The sequence below is a fragment of the Loxodonta africana genome, chromosome 7 (genome assembly GCF_030014295.1).
Source record: "Loxodonta africana isolate mLoxAfr1 chromosome 7, mLoxAfr1.hap2, whole genome shotgun sequence".
Taxonomy (NCBI): domain Eukaryota; kingdom Metazoa; phylum Chordata; class Mammalia; order Proboscidea; family Elephantidae; genus Loxodonta; species Loxodonta africana.
The window spans coordinates 18,041,620-18,062,868 of NC_087348.1; the positions used below are offsets into that span (position 1 = coordinate 18,041,620).

The window sequence follows — 21,249 nt, forward strand, 5'->3', positions numbered from 1 at the left end:
GAGTGTGTTAATAGTTTATACCACCCAGGGACTCCTGTCCCATGCTAGTCTCTAGGGCAGTATAAAAGCAACTCTCCTGCCTCTACCCCCTTTTCCCCCTTCCCCCCATTCACACATAAAGCATATGCGATGCTGGGAGATGGAAAATATCAGCCTATGAGAAAAACAAAGATTTTGATGTGGAGAGAAAATACCTAAATTTTTGTCTCCAGCTTTTGCAAAGCTGCTCATTTATGTTTAGAGTTACGTCAAATGGCCAACATGCCACTAACGGTGAGCAAGAGATTGCTAAGCTTCCTTCAGGGCTCAGTGGTCAAAGTGAAGCACCCAATTAATGGCTGTCATAGATTAGAGACAAAAGTGCGTGCGTCCCTAAATCAGGGCCACGAGTCACTGTGTATCTTCAGCTATCAGGCACAAGGTGGTGAGGGGCCCTAAAGGATGGGAAATGTGTTTGACAGGGCTATTCAGCATTCTACGTAAGTGACAGGCAAAATATTTCCTATATTTTACTTTCTGTGAATTTCACTTTCTATGTATCAACAAGAAATACAATATTTCAATGAATAAGAATACTTGCAAGACATGGTAAGTAGTGAAAAAGTGTCCTTCTGGTATAGAGTAATATGTACGGTCAAGTATGTCATACACCAGATAAGGTGGAATGTGCCCCCAAAGTAATAATCTGCATCCCTGTGGCAACCACCATCAGCAGACACATTCTAAGCCTCTCTATGCAACTTCCGGAAGAATGATCTCACTCACCGCAACCCTGCCCAGAATTCAGTCCAGCTTCTTGCAGACAGGATCCTACCCTGGACGGGAAGCTGGTGCATGTGAGCAAGGAGCTCTGGCCACACTTCAATTCTCATGGTAGTGCTCAAATAGTGTTGTCTTGTGTTTTCTCCTCTTGCCATAGGTGCCTCACATGATGATTTGCCAATAACTTTGATGGAGAACATCTCAGAGGTGACTGAGTTCATTCTTGTGGGGCTAACAGATGCCCTAGAGCTGCAACTCCCTTTATTTTTAATCTTCACACTCATTTACTTCGTAACTCTGGTTGGGAACCTGGGCATGATCACGATGAGTCTGTTGGACACTCATCTCCACATCCCCATGTACTTTTTCCTCAGTAACCTCTCCCTGGTGGACTGTGTTTATACCTCAGCAGTCACTCCCAAGGTGATGGTTGGGTTACTTATGGGAAATAAGGTCATCTCCTACAATGCGTGTGCTGCCCAGGTGTTCTTCTTTGCAGCCTTTGCCACTATTGAATGTTACCTCCTGGCCTCGATGGCCTTTGACCGCCACACAGCAGTGTGTAAGCCCCTGCATTACACCACCACCATGACAAGTACTGTGTGTGCGCTACTGGTCACTGGCTCCTATGTCAGTGGACTCTTGCAAACTTCCATCCATGTGGCCTTCACATTCCACCACTCCTTCTGTCATTCCAACGTGGTTAATCACTTTTTTTGTGACATCCCCCCACTGCTGGCTCTCTCTTGTTCTGATACCTACACAAATGAGATTGTACTCTTCACTTTGACAACTTGCACTATAGTTTTTAGTCTCTTGGTTATCTTGAACTCTTACCTGTTCATTTTTATTGCTATCCTGAGAATGCACTCAGCTGAGGGAAGAAAGAAGGCCTTTTCCACCTGTGCTTCCCACCTCACCACTGTTTCCATCTTCTATGGGACGGTCATCTTCATGTACTTACAGCCAAGTTCAAGTCAGTCCATGAATAGAGACAAAATGGCATCTGTGTTCTACACCATGATCATCCCCATGCTGAACCCTCTGGTCTACAGCCTGAGGAACAAGGAAGTTAAGAATGCATTCAAAAAGGTTGTTGAGAAAGCAAAATTATCTGCAGGCTTAAAGTTTTAATTTTGTAGAATCCACAACAACCCAGTATCCCCTCAGATATTTTCTTTGCAATGGCTCACACTTCAGGGCCTTCAATACACTTAATTTCTAAGGTGATAGACTTACCTCCTCAAAAGTCTGTTGTCTAATAAAGAAAACATTGTGTTCTGAAATATAATACTTGAATGATATTGGCTCAGTGGAATTTAAGAATATTTGGGTTTTGCTTTTCAAGAACGTTTTTAATGGCATTTAACTTATTCACATGTTCTCTAACACATGTTAGTGCAATCATATATGTCAAACCAGCCACACACAATTCATGAATAGAAGCATATGCAAGGACCCTATTGGGCACTTAAAATAAAGAATGGGAATCTACTAAATGAGTGGAATGACTAGTTTTAATAAAAGAAATTAAAATAACCAATCATGGTATCAGAATACAAACTCATGTCTAACCTTTTTGGTTTCTCTAGTTGATAAACTATTCTGAGCCTAAAATGAAGAAAAGATGAATTTTCTAATGAAGGCATTTGTTTTCTGTGCTATAATTTTCCAAAAGCTATATAAGTATAGTGTCTGAAAGGAACTAATATTTCTGTTTTCACTAAATCATTTGATAGAAACAGTACTGGTTACACCATAATTTTCAGAAGAAAAAAATGTCAGAGTACAGAAAAAAAAGGATATCAATAATAAGGGCACTTTTAAGTTTATCTGTATATGAGCAGAAACCCTTCAAGTTTTGTTAAAAAAATTTTTTTTGTAATTAAAAAGCTACTAAGACTAATGATAACTAACTATAATGTTAAACATTTTTCTTATAGGAAATAATATGAAATGGATAATGTCACTAATGTTCTGGTGAGCTACAGCATCTCTTATTATTCTCCCGCTCATTCAACTCACTACATTCATACCGATTTTCTTGATACACCTTCTCCTCACCTATTGACTATCTGGTTATCTGATGTTTCACATTTACAACAATAGCAAATAATCTAATATCTGATTATTTTGTGCATTAATGACATACGTCTGGCAGTAACGAAAGCCAAGGTGTGAGGTGAGAGTATCTCTTTCTGTGATGGTTAAAACTACGTGTCCATGTGGCTAAGCCATAATTCTAAGTGGTTTGGCAGTTATGGGATGATGTAACTTGGCAATTACGTTATGATGTAGTCATCATCCACTTTGTAATCTGATGTGGTCATCCTCCATTTGTGCATAATGCTGATCTTCACATAATAGCCTGGTCTTTGCAGCCTAACCGTATGGATAAGTGGGGAGGAGTGGGTGAATTCCTAAACAGTTATAAACATGCTCCTGCCTCAGGGCTTTTTACTTTCTGTCCTTTCTGTCTGGAATGCTCCCCCTCTCCCTTCAGGTCTTTGCTTAAAGTTTACCATATCATAAACCAAAAAAAAAAAAAAATACCCATTGCCATCAAGTCGATTCCGACTCATAGCGACCCTATAGGACAGAGTAGAACTGCCCCATAGAGTTTCCAAGTAGCGCCTGGTGGGCTTTAACTGCCGACCTCTTGGTTAGCAGCTGTAGCACTTAACCACTACGCCACCAGCGTTTCCTACCATATCATAGTCACCTCATTTCTTGCTGGACATTGTCCTCTTCCCACTTTATTCTTCCTAGTCCTGATCATTAAAAAAAAAAAAAAAAAAAATTTTTTTTTTTTACTCAAATATAATTAGCAGTACTTATGTGTTCACACGTTCATCTATCTCCTCTAACTAATATGTAAACACCACAAGTGCGATGGCTTTTCCTGCTTTACTAGCAACTTTATCTCAATGCATTGATTACAGCCTGGTACATGCTAACTTCAATTCTTACACTCCTTTCGGTAAATTTATTCCTAAGCATTTTATTCCTTTGGATGCTATTTTAAATGGAGTTGTTTGTTTCATTTCTGGATTATTCAGCCTTAGTGTATAAAAATTCAGTTGATTCCTTTTTGTATATTGACCTAGGATACCGAAATCTTGCTGAATTGTGTATGTATTCTGATATATTCTTAGTAGATTCCTTGAGGTTTTCTGTATACAAGACCATGCATCTCTGAATTGAGATAACTTCTACCTTTCCTATCTGTATGCCTGCTTTTTCTTTTTCTTGACTAATTTCCCTGGCTAGGACCACCAAAAATATATATATATTTTTAGGACCACCAGTAAAATATTGACTAGAATTGATAATGAACATCTCTATCTTATTCATGACCTCAGTAAGAAAGCATTTAGCCTTTCACCAAATAATGTGATGTTAAAACAAAAAAAACCAAGGCCATCGAGTCGATTCTGACTCATAGCGACCCTATAGAACAGAGTAGAACTGCCCCATAGAGTTTCCAAGGAGTGCCTGGCAGATTTGAACTGCTGACTCTTTGATTAGCAGCCATAGCACTTAACCACTACACCACCAGGGTTTCCAATGTGATGTTAGATGTAGGTGTTTCATAGATGCCCTTAATAATCTTGAGGAATTTTGCTTCTATGCCTAGTTTCTTGAATGTTTTTAATCATGAATGGGTGTTCAAATCTGTCAAACGTATTTTCTTCACCTATTGAGATGACCGTGTGTTTCTGTCCTTCATGCTACTAATAGGCAATATAACTTGAATTGGATATGCAGGTGAAATACCAACCTAACTTTATTGGATTAAATCGCACTTGGTTATGTTATACAATGCTTTTTATATGTTGCTTCTGTTTCATAGTTTTGGGTTTTTTTTTAGGAATTTTGCATATATATTTATATGGGATACTTTCTATAGTTTTCTTTTCTTGTGTGGTTTTTGTTTGGCTTTGGTGTCAGAATAATGTCAGCCACAGAATAAGTGGAGGAATGTTCCCTTCTCTTCTTATATTCTGGAAGAGTTTGTCAATGGTTGGTATTACTTATTTTTCAAATGTTTGGTAGGATTTACCAATGAGGCCATCTGGGACTGGGCTTTTCATTGTGGGAATGTGTAAATTACTAATTCAATCTTTTAATTGTTATAGATCAATTTAGATTTTCTGGTTTTTTATTTTATTTTTTGGAGTTTTATTGTAAAATGGATATATAACAAAACATTCACAATTTCAACATTGTTACACGTACAGTTTAGTGACATTAATTATGTTCTTCGTGTTGTAAAATCATCACCACTATCCGTTTTCAAAATTTTCCACCACCCTTAACAGAAGCTCGGTGCTCCCTAAAAAATCACTCCCTCTTTTCCCATACCTCTCACCCCACACAGCATCTTATTGTTACAATGTCAGTATTACCCAAAGCAATGTATTGAGTCAATACAATCTCCATCAAGATTCCAGCAACCTTCTTTGCATTAATGTAAAAGTCAATGCTCATTTTATATGGAAGCTCAAGGGGCCCTGGATATCCAAAATGATATTGAAAAAAAGAACAAAGTAGGATTCACACTTTGCTTTCTCAAAACATAACATAAAGGTACAATAACCAAAATAGCCTGGTACTGGTATAATGATAGACAAATTGACCTGTGAAATAGAATTTAGAGTCAAGAAATAAGCCCATACATTGATGTTTTATAAGAGTGTTAAGTCCATTCAAAGGGGAAAGAAAGTCTCTTTAAGAAATGTTGCTGGGACAACTGAGTTTCCACAGGCCTAAAAGTGAAGGTGGACCCATAGTTCACATCATATATGAAAATCAACTCAAAACAGTTCAAGAAGCTAAGTGTAAGAAGTAAAACCATAAAGCTCTTAGAAGAAAACGTAAGGGTAGTGCTTCAGGACTTTGCGACCTATTATTTAACAACTGATTCTTAGATATGATGCATAAAGCACAAGCAACAAAAGACAAAATGGATAAATAGGACTTTACCAAAATTAAAAAGCTTTGTTCATCAAAGGACTTTATCAACAAATAAAGAGAAAACCTAGAGATTTTAGAAACTATATGCCTGATTAGTGATTAAAAACCATAATACATATACTTAAAAAAAAAAAAAAAACCTACAACTTAACAATAAAAAGACAAACAACCCAATCAAAAAATGAGTCAAAAGGACTAATGGACCACATCTACCACAACCTCCTCCAGAATGAATGCAGTAAAACTAAACGGTGCCCAGCTACCATCCACTGCCTGCTCTCGCAGGGATCACAGTAGAGGGTCCTGGACAGAGCTGGAGAAAAATGTAGAACAAAACTCTAACTCAAAAAGAAAGACCTGACTTGCTGGCCTGACAGAGACTGGAGAAACTCAGGATATGGCCCCTGGATACCCTTTCAGCTCAGTAATGAGGTCACTCCTGAGGTTCACTCTTCACCCAAAGATTGAACAGGCCCATGGAACAAAACAAGACTAAAGGGGCACACCAGCCCTGGGGCAGGTACTGGAAGGCAGAAAGGACAGAAAAGCTGGTAATAGGGAACCCAGGTTTGAATAGGGAGAGTGTTGACATGTCGTGGAGTTGTTAACCAGTGTCATACAACAACGTGTGTACTAACTGTTTGATGAGAAACTAGTTTGTTCTGTAAACCTTCGTTTAAAGTAAAAAAAAAAAAAAAAGGTAAAGAACCTGAATAGACATTTCACCAAAGAAGAAATACAAATGGCCAACAAGCACATGAACGATGCCGAATGTCATTAGTCATTAAAAAAACCAAACACACTGCCAATGAGTCGATTCCAACTCATAGCGACCCTGTAGGACAGAGTAGAGCTGCCCCATAGAGTTTCCAAGGAGCACCTGATGGATTTGAACTGCCAACCTCTTGGTTAGCAGCTGTAGCACTTAACTACTATGCCACCAGAGTTTCCAGATAAAATGACAATGAGATATCATTTCACCCCTGCTACTTTTTTTTTTTAATAATGGCTAAGATATTTAAAAAAAAAAAAATACAATAACAGGCATTGGCAAGAATGTGAAGAAATTGGAACTCATTGCATTGCTGCTGAGATTGTGAAATGGTGCAGCCACTGTAGAAGACAGTTTGGAATTCCTCAAAAAATTAAATATAGATTTACTGTATTGGAAGAAGTACAACAAGAATGCTCCTTGGAAGCAAGGATGGCGAGACTGCATCTCACATCCTTTGGGTGTGTTGTCAGGAGGGAGCAGTCCCTGGAAAAGGACATCATACTTTATAAAGCAGAGGGTCAGCAAAAAAGAGGAAACCCCTAGACAAGATGGATTGACACAGTGGCTGCAACAATAGGCTCAAGCATAACAGCAGTTGTGAGGACAGCGTAAGACTGGGCAGTGTTTTGTTGTGCATAGGGTCTCTATGAGTCAAAACCAACTGGACAGCACCTAACAACAGTATTATCTAGCACTTCTACTTCTAGGCATATATCCAAAAGAATTGGAATCAGGGATGCAAACAGGTATTTGTACACCCAAGTTCATTGCAGCATCATTCACAATAGCCATAAGGTGCGAACAACCTAAATGTCCAACAACAGAAGAATGGATAAACAAAATGTGGTATATCCATACAATGGTATGTTAGTCAAAAGAGAAATGAAACCCTGATACATGCTATAACATGGGTGAACCTTGAAAATATCCTGAGGGAAATAAGTTAGTCATAAAAGGACAAATATTGTATGACATCACTTATATGAAATATGGAGAATAGACAAATGTCTGTTGTTAAGTACCATCAAGTTGATTCTGACTATAACCCTGTAGGACCGAGCAGAACTGCTCAATAGAATTTCCACCCAAGGTGGATCAGTGGTTGAAGTGCTTGGCTGCTAACCAAAAGGGCAGCAGTTCGAAACCATCAGCCGTCTCTGGAAGAAAGATGTGGCAGTCTGCTTCTGTAAAGATTTACAGGTTTGCAAACCTTATGGGGAAGTCCTACTCTGTCCTATAAGGTTGTTATGAATCGAAATTGATTGGACAGCACTGAGTTTACTTTTTTTTTTTTTAATTTACTCTTTAAGGGAGCAAATCATCAGGTCTTTTCTCCCAAGGAGTTGCCAGTGAGTTTAAACCACCGAGCTTTAGGTTATTAGCCGAGTGGTTACCAGGGAGGGGAGGGAAGACGAAAAAGGAAATCACTGATTACAGGGAACTGAGGTTCTAGTAAGTGTAACGGAAAAATTTGGAATGGATAGTGGTGATGGTTTTACAACATGATGAACATAATTAATGTCACTAAACTGTACATGTCGAAATGCTATAATGGCAAATTTTTCATCATAGATGATAGACAGACAGAGAGAGAGACAGATAGATAGATAGATAAAATCTTTTGCCGTGGAATCGATTCCGACTTATAGCAACCCTATAGGACAGAGTACAACTGCCCCATAGGGCTTCCAAGCAGCAGCTGGTGGATTCAAACTGACAATCTTTTGGTTAGTAGCTGAGTTCAAAGGATATTATCAAGATTGTGAAAAGACAACCCACAGAATGTGAGAGAATATTTACTAATCATATATCTGACAAGGGAATCATATCCAGGATATATAATGAACTTTTACAATTCAACAGTAAAAAGACAAATAACTCGATTAAAAAACAGGCAAAGTATTTGAACAGACATTTCTACAAAGCAAATATACAAATGCTAATAATAGATCAAACACGCAATCAGGGTGCATAGATAACTACTGGTGATTGGAATGCAAATGTTGGAGGCAAAAAAGAAAGATTGGTAGTTGGAAAATATGGCCTTGGTGATAGAAATGATGCCGGAGATCACAGGATAGAATTTTGCAAGACCAATGACTTCTTCATTGCAAATACCTTTTTTCAACAACATAAACAGCGACTATACACATGGACCTCGCCAGATGAAATACACAGAAATCAAGTACACTACATTTGTGGAAAGAGACAGTGGAAAAGTTCAATATCATCAGCCAGAACAAGGCCAGGGGCCGAATGTGGAACAGACCATCAATTGCTCATATGAAAGTTCAAGTTGAAACTGAAGAAAATTAGAACGAATCCACAGGAGCCAAAGTACGGCCTTGAGCATATCTCACCTGAATTTAGAGACCATCTCAAGAATAGATTTTACCAGTTGAACACTAATGACTGAAGACCAGATGAGTTTTGGAATGACATCAAGGACATCATACATGAAGAAAGCAAGAGGTCATTAAAAAGACACGAAAAAAAAAAAAAAAAGATGAAAATGGACATCACAAGAGATTCTGAAACTTGCTGTTGAACGTTGAGTAGCTAAAGCCAAAGGCAGAAATGATGAAGTAAAAGAGCTGAAGAGAAGGTTTCAAGGGGTGGCTCAAGAAGAAAAAGTAAAGTATTATAATGACATATGCAAAGACCTGGAGGTAGAAAACCAAAAGGGAAGAATATCCTTGGCATTTCTCAAGCTGAAAGAACTGAAGAAAAAATTCAATCCTTGAGTTGCAATATTGAAGGTTTTTATGGGGAACATATTAAATGACTCAGGAAGCATTAAAAGAAGATGGAAGGAATACACAGAGCCACCATACCAAAAAGAACTGGTCGATGTTCAACCATTTCAGGAGGTAGCATATGATCGGGCACTGATGGTACTGAAGGAAGAAGCCCGAGCTACACCGAAGGCACTGGCAAAAAACATGGCACCAGGAATTGACTGAATATCAATTGACATGTTTCAACAAACAGATGTAGCAGTGGAAGTGCTCACTTGTCTATGCCAAGAAATTTGGAAGACAGCTATCTGGCCAGCTGACTGGAAAAGATCTGTGATTATGCCTATTCCCACGAAAGGTGATCCATGGAATGCAGGATTATCAAACAATATCATTAGGCTGCTAACCAAAGGGTTGGCAGTTCGAATCTGCCAGGTGCTCCTTGGAGACTCTGTGGGGCAGTTCTACTCTGTCCTATGGGGTCGCTATGAGTCGGAATCGACTCGACGGCCCTGGGTTTCTGGGTTATCATTAATATCACTTGAAGTAAAATTTTGCTGAAGATCATTCAAAAGTGGCAGCAGTACATCCATAAGGAACTGCCAGAAATTCAAATCAGATTCAGAAGAGAATGCAGAACCAAGAATATCAATGCTGATGTCAGATGGATCCTGGCTGAAAGCAGAGAATACCAGAAAGATGTTTACCTGTGTTTTATTGACTATGCAAAGGCATTCAACTGCATGGATCATAACAAATTATGGGTAACATTAAGAATAATGGGAATTTCAGAACATTTAATTGTGCTCATGAGGAATGTGTACATAGATCAAGAGGCAGTCATTTGAACAGAACAAGGGGATACTGCATGGCTTAAAGTCAGGAAAGGTAAGCATCAAGGTTGTATCCTTTCACCATACTTATTCAATCTGTATGCTCAGCAAATAATCCAAGAAGCTAGACTATATGAAGAAGAATGGGGCATCAGGATTGAAGGAAGAATCATTAATAACCTGCTATATGCAGATGACACAACCTTGACTGATGAAAGTGAAGAGAACTTGAAGTGCTTACTGATGAAGGTCAAAGACTACAGGTTTCAGCATGGATTACACTTCAACATAAAAAAAACAAAGGTCCTCACAACTGGACCAATAAGCAACATCATGACAAATGGAGAAAAGATTGAAGTTGTCAAGGACTTCATTTTATTTGGATCCACAATCAACACCCATGGAAGCAGCAAAAATCAAATGACGCATTGCATTGGGCAAATCTGCTGCAAAAGACCTCTTTAAAGTGTTGAAAAGCAAAGATGTGGCCTTGAAGACTGAGGTGCACCTGACCCAAGCCATGTTGTTTTCAGTTTCCTCATATGCATGTGAAAGCTGGTCGATGATAAGGAAGACCGAAGGATTGACGCCTTTGAATTGTGGTGTTGGCAAAGAATATTGAATATATCATGAACCGTCAAAAGAACGAACAAATCTGTCTTGGAAGAAGTACAACCAGAATGGTCCTTTGAAGCAAGGATGGCAAGACTACATCTCACATACTTTGGACATGTTATCAGGAGGGACCTGTCCCTGGAGAAGAACATCGTGCTTGATAAAGTAGAGGGCCAATGAAAAAGAGGAAGACCCTCAATGATATGGATTCACACAGTGGCTGCAACGATGGGCTCAAGCATAACAACAACTGTGAGGATGGTGTAAGACTGGACAGTGTTTCATTCTGTTGTACGTAGTACACTATGAGTAGGAACTGATTCAACAGCACCTAACGACAACAACAAAAAGGACAGGAAAGGATTCTAAACATTATCAATCATTAAAAACAAAAAACAAAAAATCCAAGCCCATTGTTGTCAAGACAATTCCAATTCATAGCTAACCTATAAGACAGAGTAGTACTGACTCATAGGGTTTGCAAGGCTGTAATCTTTACAGCAGCAGACTGCCACATCTTTCTCTCACGGAGCAGACTGGTGGGTCCCAACGGCCAAGCGTTCAGTGAGCAGCTCAGTGCTTAACCACCAGCCACCAAGGCTTCTTAATTAGATATTAAGAAAAGGTAAATTAAAACCACAATGAGATATGACTTTATACATACTAATATGGTTATAATTAAAAAACAAACAAAAAACAACATCTAGAAAAGCAAACAAGAAAACACCCTGAAATTACAAATGTTAGAAAAGATATGGATAAATAGAAATTCTAATACACCACTACTTGTTGCTGTTGTTACATGTCATCGAGTTGTTTCTGACTCATAGTGACCCTATGTACTATAGAACAAAACACTGCCTGGTCCTGCGCCATCCTCATGATCATTGTTATGCCTGAGATTATTGTTCCAGTGTTTGTGTCAATCCATCTTGTTGAAGAGTTTCCTCTTTTTCACTGAACCTCTATTTTACCAAGCATGACGTCCTTCTTCAGGGAATGGTCTCTTCTTATAACATGTCCAAAGTATGTGAGATGAAGTCTCACTATCCTCCCTTTTAAAGGGCATTCTAGCTGTACTTCTTCCAACACAGATTCGTTCGTTCTTTTGACAGTCCATGGTATGTTCAATGTCCTTCACCAACACCATAATTCAAAGGCATCAGTTCTTCGTCAGTCTTCCTTCTGCAGTGCTCAGCTTTCACATGTATATGAGACAATTGAAAACACCATGGCTTAGGTCAGGCACACTTTAGTCTCCTAAGTGACATCTTTGCCCTTCAACACCCTAAAGAGATTTTTTGCAGCAGACTTACCCAATGCAATGTATCATTTTATCTCTTGAATGTTGCCTCCATAGGAGTTGATTGTGAATCCAAGTAAAATGAAATCCTTGACAACTTCAATCTTTTCTCCATTTGTCATGATGTTGCTTATTGGTCCAGTCATGAGGATCTTTGTTTTCTATATGTTCAGGTGTAATCCATACTGAGGGCTGCTTCAAGTCCTCTTTACTTTCAGCAATCAAGGTTGTGTCATCTGCATATCGCAGGTTGTTAATGAGTCTTGCTCCAATCCATTCTTCTTAATATAGTCCAGCTTCTCAGCTTATTTGCTCAGCATACAAATTGAATAAGTGTGGTGAAAGAATACAACCCAGACACATACCTTTATTGACTTTAAACCAGGAAGTATCTTCTTGCTCTGTTCCAATGGTCGCCTCTTGATCTATGTACAGGTTCCTCATGAGCACAGTTATCTGGAATTCCCAGTCTTCAAAATGTTATCCATAATTTGCTATGATCCACACAGTTGAATGCCTTTGCACTCAACATCACTAGTCAGCATGTAAACTTGTACATCAGCTGTGGAAAACAGTTTGGCAGTTGTTCAAAAATTAAACATAGATTTACCACATGATCCAGCAATTCTACTCCGAGAGTTATACCTAAGAGTAATGAAAATATATTCTACACATACACATGCACACAAATTGTATAATTCATAATAAAGAAAAGTGTAAACAACCCAAATGTTGACATCAAATGATGACTGTATAAATAAAACGTGTTGAATCTTTACAATGGAATATTGTTTCCCAATGAAAAAGGATGAAGCGTTGATACATGCTACAAAACACATGAACTTTGAAAACATTAAGGTAAGTGAAAGAAGGTACTCACAAATGATGAAATATTGTATGGTTCTATCTCAGTTTATAGATTTAAAAAAAAATTTTTTTTATTATAGTGATACAGAGTAAATTAAAGGTGTCCTAGGGTGGGGATAGGGTCGCTATGAGTTGAAATCAACTCAACGGCACTGGGTTTTTTTTTTTAGGGTGGGGAAGTAGGTGTAAGCAAAAAAAAAGTGACTGTTAATTTATACTGGGTTTCTTTTCCAGGTGATAAAAATGTTCTAAAATTAATAGTGGTGTTGGTCACACAACTCTGTGAGTAAACTAAAAATAACTGAATTACATACTTTAAATCAGCGAATTGTATGGTACGTGAATTATATCATATAAAAACTGCTATAAAGAAAGAATGAATGAATACATGGGGACCCATACCCACAAACTTGTCATCTGTTTAAAAAAAAAAATGACACCTACACAACAAAACATATCGAAGTACATTATATATCATATTAGTCAGGACATAGGATGATTTAACACAAAAAAGATCTATTTCTAACTTATTGCTGAGAAAAGAGGGCAGGCTCTCTTTTAACTAAAGTGCAATAAAAAATAAATAGCAGTACCTGTTGCTGTCAAGTCAATTCCAACGCCTGGCTATAAAGAAGGGTTTACTCCACAGGCTGTTCTTGGCTATAATATTTACAAGAGCAGGTCACCAGGCCTTTATTCCACAGTATCAATGGGTTTGAACCACCAATATTTTATTTAAATTTATTGATTTCTTGTTATGTCTTAGACATCATGCTCAGCTGTGCATATATGGCATTTAATTAATATTTTTGACTATTATGTGAGAGATATGCAATATTATTATCCCTTTTTTTTTAATAAGTGATAAACTGGAGAGATTAAATAATTTGGCCAAGGTCATACTGCATCAGATGACAGAACTGGGATTAGAATCCAGGCCACATAATCACTCCACTCAAACTTTGATACTTGGCTGCATGACTGCATTGAGAATGGAGTGACCAGAAGACCTTGATGGTGCCCAGCTATCATTACTGAATGTTTTGATTAAAGATTCTCTAGAAGAAATCTGATCAAAATGGTGAGAAATGTGAAAAAATATTTCAAGTTCTCATAAAATACAAACTTTCTGGACTCATTGAGGCTGGGCAAACCCCTAAAACTATTGCCTTGAGATAACTTTTAAAACTTAAACCATAAGCCGAAAATTTCCCCGAAAGCCTTCTTTAAACCATACAATACTTAGCTTAATTAGTAAAGACTGTCTGCTTTGAGCATTGCCTCTTGTGATGGTTAAAATTGTGTGCCAACTTGGCTGGGCCATGATTCTCCATGTTTTGGCAGTCATATAATGTGATCACTCCCCTGTGGAGATCTGATATGTGATCACCCTGATGATGGAATCTGCTGCAAGTAGCCAATCAGTTGAATGGGAGTTTTCTTGGACATGTGGCCTGCATCAGACTATAAGTGGACATCCTGACTTTTTCCTGCTCTGAATCCTGCTGCTGCCTCCTGTTTGCCTGACCTTGGGTTCTTGGAACTTGAGCTAGCAGCTTACCTGCGGTCTTGCCTGCCAATCTTGGAATTCCTCCATCTTCACAGCCTATGAGCAAGATCCCTGCTCTCCGATCTGCTGATCTTGCTTTCACCAGCCCCTGCAGCTATGTGAATTGGATGAAGCCTTGTGGCCTTCACTGCTGATATTGGCATTTGTCCATCTTCACAGTCTGTGAGCAAGAGCCCTGCTCTCTTACCTGCCAATCTCAGGTTCAACAGCTGCTGTGGCTACATGTATCGGGGGAAGCCTCTTTGTTTCGGGCATTACAGCCTCAGCAACCACGTGAGCCATTTCCTTGATAAAAACCTCTCTATACTTATACACTTTACTCGTTTTGCTTCTTTAGAGAATCCAGCCTAAGACACCTCTTTTAAAGAACTATCTCTATGGGATCAAACTGACAATAGCAACTAGAAAGTTTAGACAGGAAGCTTAGGGACAGTGAGTTTATGTTAACAACAAAGGAGTAATTCTAAAAAGTAGGGTGAGAATGGTTGTACAACTTGAAGAATATAATCAATGTCACCAAATTGTACCTGTAGAAATTGTTGTATTTGTTTATGTTTTGCTGTGTATTTCCAACAGTAACAATAATAAAATTTAAAAGAAGAAAAGAGTGATAATTTTCTTCCAAGAAAATGATAATAATGGAGGATTTAAATTTAGTGGTTAGAGGAGACTGTGTGGAAGAAAGGATTCATCACCTTAGTTGTAAAAAAGAAAAGAAAAAAATATCCATACAGCAGTAAGTCAGGTAGATATTTTCCAAATAAATAAGTAAACAAGAAAGACTATCATTTTGGATAGACCCTGTAGACCTGTGAGAAAAAAACTAGATACAAAAAAAAGCTTACAAGAGCTCTTGATGTCACCTAACCCAAAGATTTCAGTGAAAGTTTTATTTTTGGTAATCAAGTTGGCTGTGGCTGCTGCTATGACTATTGGAGGCTTTTTCCTATACGCTTCTATTGCTTTGCCTTCATAAGCATTCCAGCCATGATGCAAATATTAGTCTCTGATATCTCCAGTTGAGGACAGGTTAGGAGGGCCAAGGCGGGATCAGGAGCCTCCTGAGATATCCACCCTCTTGACACCAAATGTTTCCTTGGAGACCTCTGTAACCAGGCGCTGTCTCTGCCTTGATATTGGCAAGAGCACAAGCCTAGATTCTGCTCCACAACCTAGAGCTCCAGAAGTAGTGAAGGAGTTTCTCCAGCATGACGCTTTCCTGGATGTGGACTTCAGACCAATGACCTGGGTATGAAGGTGTTCTGTACCCACACCTTTGGGGACTTCATTGGTCCTTTCCTAGGAAACAAGTAAGTATTAGGAAAACATAAAATCAAAGCCAATTACAGTTTGAAGTGATTCTAGAAGATTCCACCATTTTATTTTACAAGTGAGTTAAATAAAAGTTAAATGGATAGAGCAAGGACACTCTGTTAGCTTGTTATCTCCCCACCCCTAGTCCATTGCCCTTTCCACTCCAACACGCTGCTGTCTCTCGCCCAGATTTACATTCTCATTGCTATCACATGGCCTCATGTAAATGGTTGAAGCGAAAGCAGATTTTACTCAAATGCAGGAAGACAGTGCCTCCTAATTGCATCCAATTTAGAATGTGCCGTAAGAGCAATACAGCAAATATTATAATTCCCTCTCTAAATTTCAGAAGTTATAGCACTGCCTTCATCTATTTGGGGATCTCAATTTTTGAGCCATTTCCTTTGGTAACATCAAAGTTTGGACTTTCAGTCTTCCTGGATGAATATACTGCAGTAACCAGGAAAGGGTGGCTCAGATGGTCTGATTTAATAAGTTATTATTGTTTATACTTTCAAATAACTTTCATATTCATTCTCATATCAGAGCATGATAGCACCTATCAAGGAGTTGGAGAAAGTATTTATTTTGTGAGTTAAGGAGATCAGGTCAGTGCAGGCCTATATCCAGCTGGTTATCAAGAGAATTAGAATTAAAATTGGTCTTGTGATTTGTACTGCTATCCTATCATCTCTACATCTCTGAACTCCTGAATTTAAAGGAGCCTTTTTGCGTCCTTTACATGCAGAAATACAAATAAAGAAGTTGGGCAATACAGTGGCCACTCTTGGTGTATCAGCATGATACAGATATTAACTTTTTTTTTCAAGAAATATAAACAGATGTGCATGTTTATGTGTTTGGGCCCAATCTGGAAATTCTAACAAGCATAGAGCTCTAACAATTGATGAGCCAGGAAGTAACTTCATGGTAGGTAAGGTGTTCTGGCAAATCCTGGCCACTCCCATGATGATATCATAATACTTTAAAGACACTTTTATTATAGCTCTTGTCACTTTTTGAGGATAATTTGAAGAACTGGCTGTGTCTACCTGTGTTAAAAAGTCAGGAATTAAGGTATTCATTTTGTAATACAAGGTCCTGATACAAAGTTGACATGTTTGCAAAGTCATCTAAGAGGAAAACTAGAAAAAGAGGAAGGGAACTAATGCTGAATAACACTTTATATACCAGGCATTGCAGTAGTAGGATAGTTTTATTTTTGTATCTTTCAGTGCCTTAATTTAATCTTTACAACCCTGTGAAGTAGGTACACAGATATTATATGAACTTGATATTTCACAGAGAATGAAACTGAGGTTCAAGAAGTGAACATAATATTCCTAAGGCTATATCTCATCTAAGTTGCTATTCAGTGAGTGACACTTATTTGTACGACTGGTAAAAGCATATCCTTGTATTATACTCCATCAAATAGTCACCTTAGACTCTTCTTCTAAGTGGCTATGTCAATAATCTGACACATTATTTCCTCCAATTCTTTCTCTTAGGGTTCAATCCTGTCTGTCTTATGTCTACCAGTTAGTGTTGCACATTAGACCCTAATTGAGATTTTGATTGTGCAATTATTTTTATTAATAAGTAACACCTCTCTGCCTGTAGTTTCCTGCTTATCCCATTGTGCTCACCAGCTCATGCCTTTATCCGTGATGTTCCCTCTTCCCGGTATAAAAGTATTAACATAGTATCAGTATAATTATCAGTATAATAGAGCCTTCGTGGCATAATGGTTAAGAGGTTGGCTGCTGTCATGAAAGTTAGCTATTCAAATCCACCAGCCGCTCCTTGGAAACCCTCTAGAGCAGTTCTACCCTGTCCTATAGAGTCGCTATGAGTCAGAATAGACTTGACAGCAAAAAAAAAAAAAACGGCAGCAGTAGTAATAATAATAGCTTAGAGTCTTTGCTGTGATATAAATTATTGCATTCATCCACCATAAAGGGCTAAAAGTGTTATTCCCATTTGAAAGATGAGGAAACACAGAAAGGTTAATTAACTTGACCCACTATTTTGAGATGAGTGCATAAGATTAAGGATTTTAGGCCTTACTTCTTTGTTCAAATCCCAGTTCTACCAACAGCTTTATTACTTGAGGGAGTAGTTTACTTCTTTAAACCTCAGTACCGTTCTAAGCAAAATGAGGATTATAATGGTACCTGCCTCACAGATTTGCTAAATGTATTTATGAGTCAATATATGTGAATAGCTTGGAACAGTTTCCTAACATACACACACACACACACAAAAGTTGCCAGCAAGTGGATTCCAACCAGCAAAAGCTGAACGATGAATAAGAAAGACCAGAGAAAAATTGACACCTTTCAATTGTGCTGTTGGCGAAGAATATTGAATATTATACCACAGACTGCCAGAAGAACTAGCAAATCTGTCTTGGAAGAAGTACACCAGAACATTCCTTAGAAGTAAGGATGGCAAGACTATACATGTCTCAGATGCTTTGGACAATGTTATCAGGAGGGCTCAGTCCCTGGAGAAGGACATCATGGTTGGTACAGTAGAAGGTCAGGAAAAAAGAGGAAGACCCTCAACAGGATGTGTTGACACAGTGGCTGCAACAATGGGCTCAAGCATAACAATGATTGTGAGGATGGCACAGCTTTGCACAGAGTTCTGTTCTGTTGTACATAGGATCACTGTGAGTCAGAGCCAACTTGACAGCACCTAACAACAACAACAATCATTATCATTATTATTTCTTCGATCTCCAAGGGACAGCTCAGAAGGTATCATTTCTGGAAAGTCTTCCTGTGCCCCTAAATTGGGCTAAAAATGCCTCTTTTCTGCTCAAATCACCCTGGGCATGTCCCTCCTGAGGCAATGCATTATGATTCACATACCTGTTTGTATGTAGGTTTTCTCCACTAGGCTATCCATAAAAACAAGAGTCATATCATATCCTGCCTTGAATGTGAAGGACTGTTAATCAAGGAGAAGTGAAAGAGTCAAGGTTTAAGGACCAGGAGTGGCTTTTGTGTTGAGATGGCCTCTCATGCTACAATCACAACAGACACAATAAGCTGTCAGGTGAGTGGCCCCAAGAGGTGCACACAACAAATACCTGCTGTGACATGACAGGAAGTCTGTGGCTGCAAAAGGCCATCACACAGCTAAGGGTATGCAAGAGATTGCTAAGCTTCCTTCAGGGCCCAGTGGTTGAGGTGAGCTCCCAATTCATGGCCTTCCTGGATTAGAAAGAAAAGTGTGGGTATCCCTAAATCAGGTCCACAAGTTGCTGTGTATCTTCAGCTATCATGCACCAAGGTGGTGAGGGGCCCTAACAGACGCGAAATGTGTTTTACAGGGCTTGTCAGTTTTATATACCAGTGACCGGCCAAATGTTTCCAATATTTTACTTTCTGTGAATTAATATTTCTATATATCAACAAGAAAGACAATGTATCAATGGATAAGAATGCTTGCAAGACATGGCAAGTAGTGAAAAAAAGCCCTTCTGGTGTAATACAATATATACTGCCAAGTATGTCATACACCAGTCAAGGTGAAACATGTCCACAAAGTCATAATCTGGATCCCAGCAACTATGATCAGCAGAGACATTCTAAAGCCTTTCCATGCCACTTCCAAATGAATTATCTCACTCAACCCATCCCTGCCCAGAATTCAGTCCAGCTTCTTGCACAAAGGGTCCTGCCCTGGACCAGAAACTGGTGCATGTGAACATGAGACTCTGGCCACACTTCAATTCTCCTGGTAGTGCTCAAATAGCATTATCTTGTGTTTTCTCATTGTGCCGTAGGTGCCTCACATAATGATGCACCAAGGACCTTGATGGAGAACATCTCGGAGGTGACTGAATTCATTCTTGTGGGGTTAACAGATGCCCTAGAGCTACAGGTCCCTTTATTTTTAATCTTCACACTCATTTACTTCATCACTCTGGTTGGGAACCTGGGGATAACTGTGTTGATTCTGTTAGACTCTCATCTCCACACCCCCATGTACTTTTTCCTTAGCAACCTCTCCCTGGTGGACTGTGTTTATGCCTCGGCGGTCACACCCAAGGTGATGGTGGGGTTCCTCACAGGAGATAAGATCATCTCCTACAATGTATGTGCTGCCCAGATGTTCTTCTTTGCAGCCTTTGCCACTATTGAAAGTTTCCTCCTGGCTTCCATGGCCTTTGACCGCTGCACAGCAGTGTGTAAACCCCTGCATTACACCACCACCATGACAAGTACTGTGTGTGCGCTACTGGTCACTGGCTCCTACATCTGTGGACTCCTGCAATCTTCTATCCATGTTGCCTTCACGTTCCACCTCTCTTTCTGTCATTCCAATGTGGTTAATCACTTTTTCTGTGACATCCCCCCACTGCTGGCTCTCTCTTGTTCTGATATCTACACAAATGAGATCCTGCTCGTCACCTTGGCAGCTTGCACTGTCTCTTTTACTCTCTTGGTTATCTTGAACTCTTACCTGTTGATTTTTATTGCTATCCTGAGATTGCACTCAGCTGAGGGAAGAAAGAAGGCCTTTTCCACCTGTGCTTCCCACCTCACCACTGTCTCCATCTTCTATGGGACAATCATCTTCATGTACTTACAGCCAACTTCCAATCATTCCATGGACACAGACAAAATGGCATCTGTGTTCTATACTATGATGATCCCGATGCTGAACCCTCTGGTTTACAGCCTGAGGAACAAGGAAATCAAGAGTGCATTCAAGAAGGTTGCTGAAAAAGTAAAGTCTTCCTTGGGGTTATCCTATTAATTAGAAGCAGCATGCAAAACATGTAAAGCCTCTATTGGACCTCTACTCTGTTACCATCAAGATAATTCTCTAACTCATGGCCACCCCATGTGTGTCAGAGTAGAACTGCACTCCATAGGGTTTTCAATGGTTATAAGTTTAATTCTTTTCTTTAATTTCTCTCAGCTATTCCTTCCCACATGAGGTCTTCTCTATTCATGCTTTGGGAGTATGACTAAAAAAAAAAAAATGACTAGGTAAGGGTAACTCTGGCTATGATTGTTAAGATTATATGTTGGCTTGGCTAGATTATGACTCTCAGTGGTTTGACAGTTATGAAGTCATGTAATTTAGCAGTTATGTAACAATGTAATCATCCTTCATTTTTACCTGATGTGATCATCTTTCATTTTTTGCATAATGCCGGTTTTCACTAACAACGTGGTATTTGCAACCTAACCGTGTTGATAAGTATTGTCATTGTTGTCATTGTTGTTAGGTGCCCTTGAGTCAGTTGCAACTCATAGCAACCCTACGTACAACAGAATGAAGCACTGCCCAGTCCTGCACCATCCTTGCAATAATTGTTTATGCTTGAGCCCATTGTTGCAGCCACTGTGTCAATCCATCTCCTCGAGGGTCTTCCTCTTTTTTGCTAACCCACTTCTTTACCAAGCATGATGTCCTTCTCCAAGGACAGATCCCTCCTGATAACATGTTCAAAGTATGTGAGACATAGT

At 39.0% G+C, this 21,249-nt stretch overlaps 2 protein-coding genes across 2 annotated transcripts; both read left to right on the plus strand.

Moving 5' to 3' along the window:
• Nucleotides 1-895: 895 nt before the first annotated feature.
• On the plus strand, nt 896-1,896 carry LOC100662622 (olfactory receptor 5B12-like). The gene has a single exon (XM_003421405.3). It carries the CDS (start codon nt 952-954, stop codon nt 1,894-1,896), a length of 945 nt encoding a protein of 314 aa, XP_003421453.2. The 5' UTR covers nt 896-951.
• A 17,617-nt stretch (nt 1,897-19,513) lies between these two features.
• On the plus strand, nt 19,514-20,530 carry LOC100662338 (olfactory receptor 5B12-like). Its single transcript, XM_010600928.3, has one exon. The coding sequence runs from the start codon at nt 19,586-19,588 to the stop codon at nt 20,528-20,530; it is 945 nt and encodes a 314-aa protein (XP_010599230.2). The 5' UTR covers nt 19,514-19,585.
• The last annotated feature ends 719 nt before the right edge of the window (nt 20,531-21,249 follow it).

What these genes read in the sequence shown, in the direction of transcription:
- LOC100662622 (XM_003421405.3), top strand. Translation starts at nt 952, where the DNA reads ATGGAGAACATCTCAGAGGTGACTGAGTTCATTCTTGTGGGGCTAACA.
- LOC100662338 (XM_010600928.3), top strand. Translation starts at nt 19,586, where the DNA reads ATGGAGAACATCTCGGAGGTGACTGAATTCATTCTTGTGGGGTTAACA.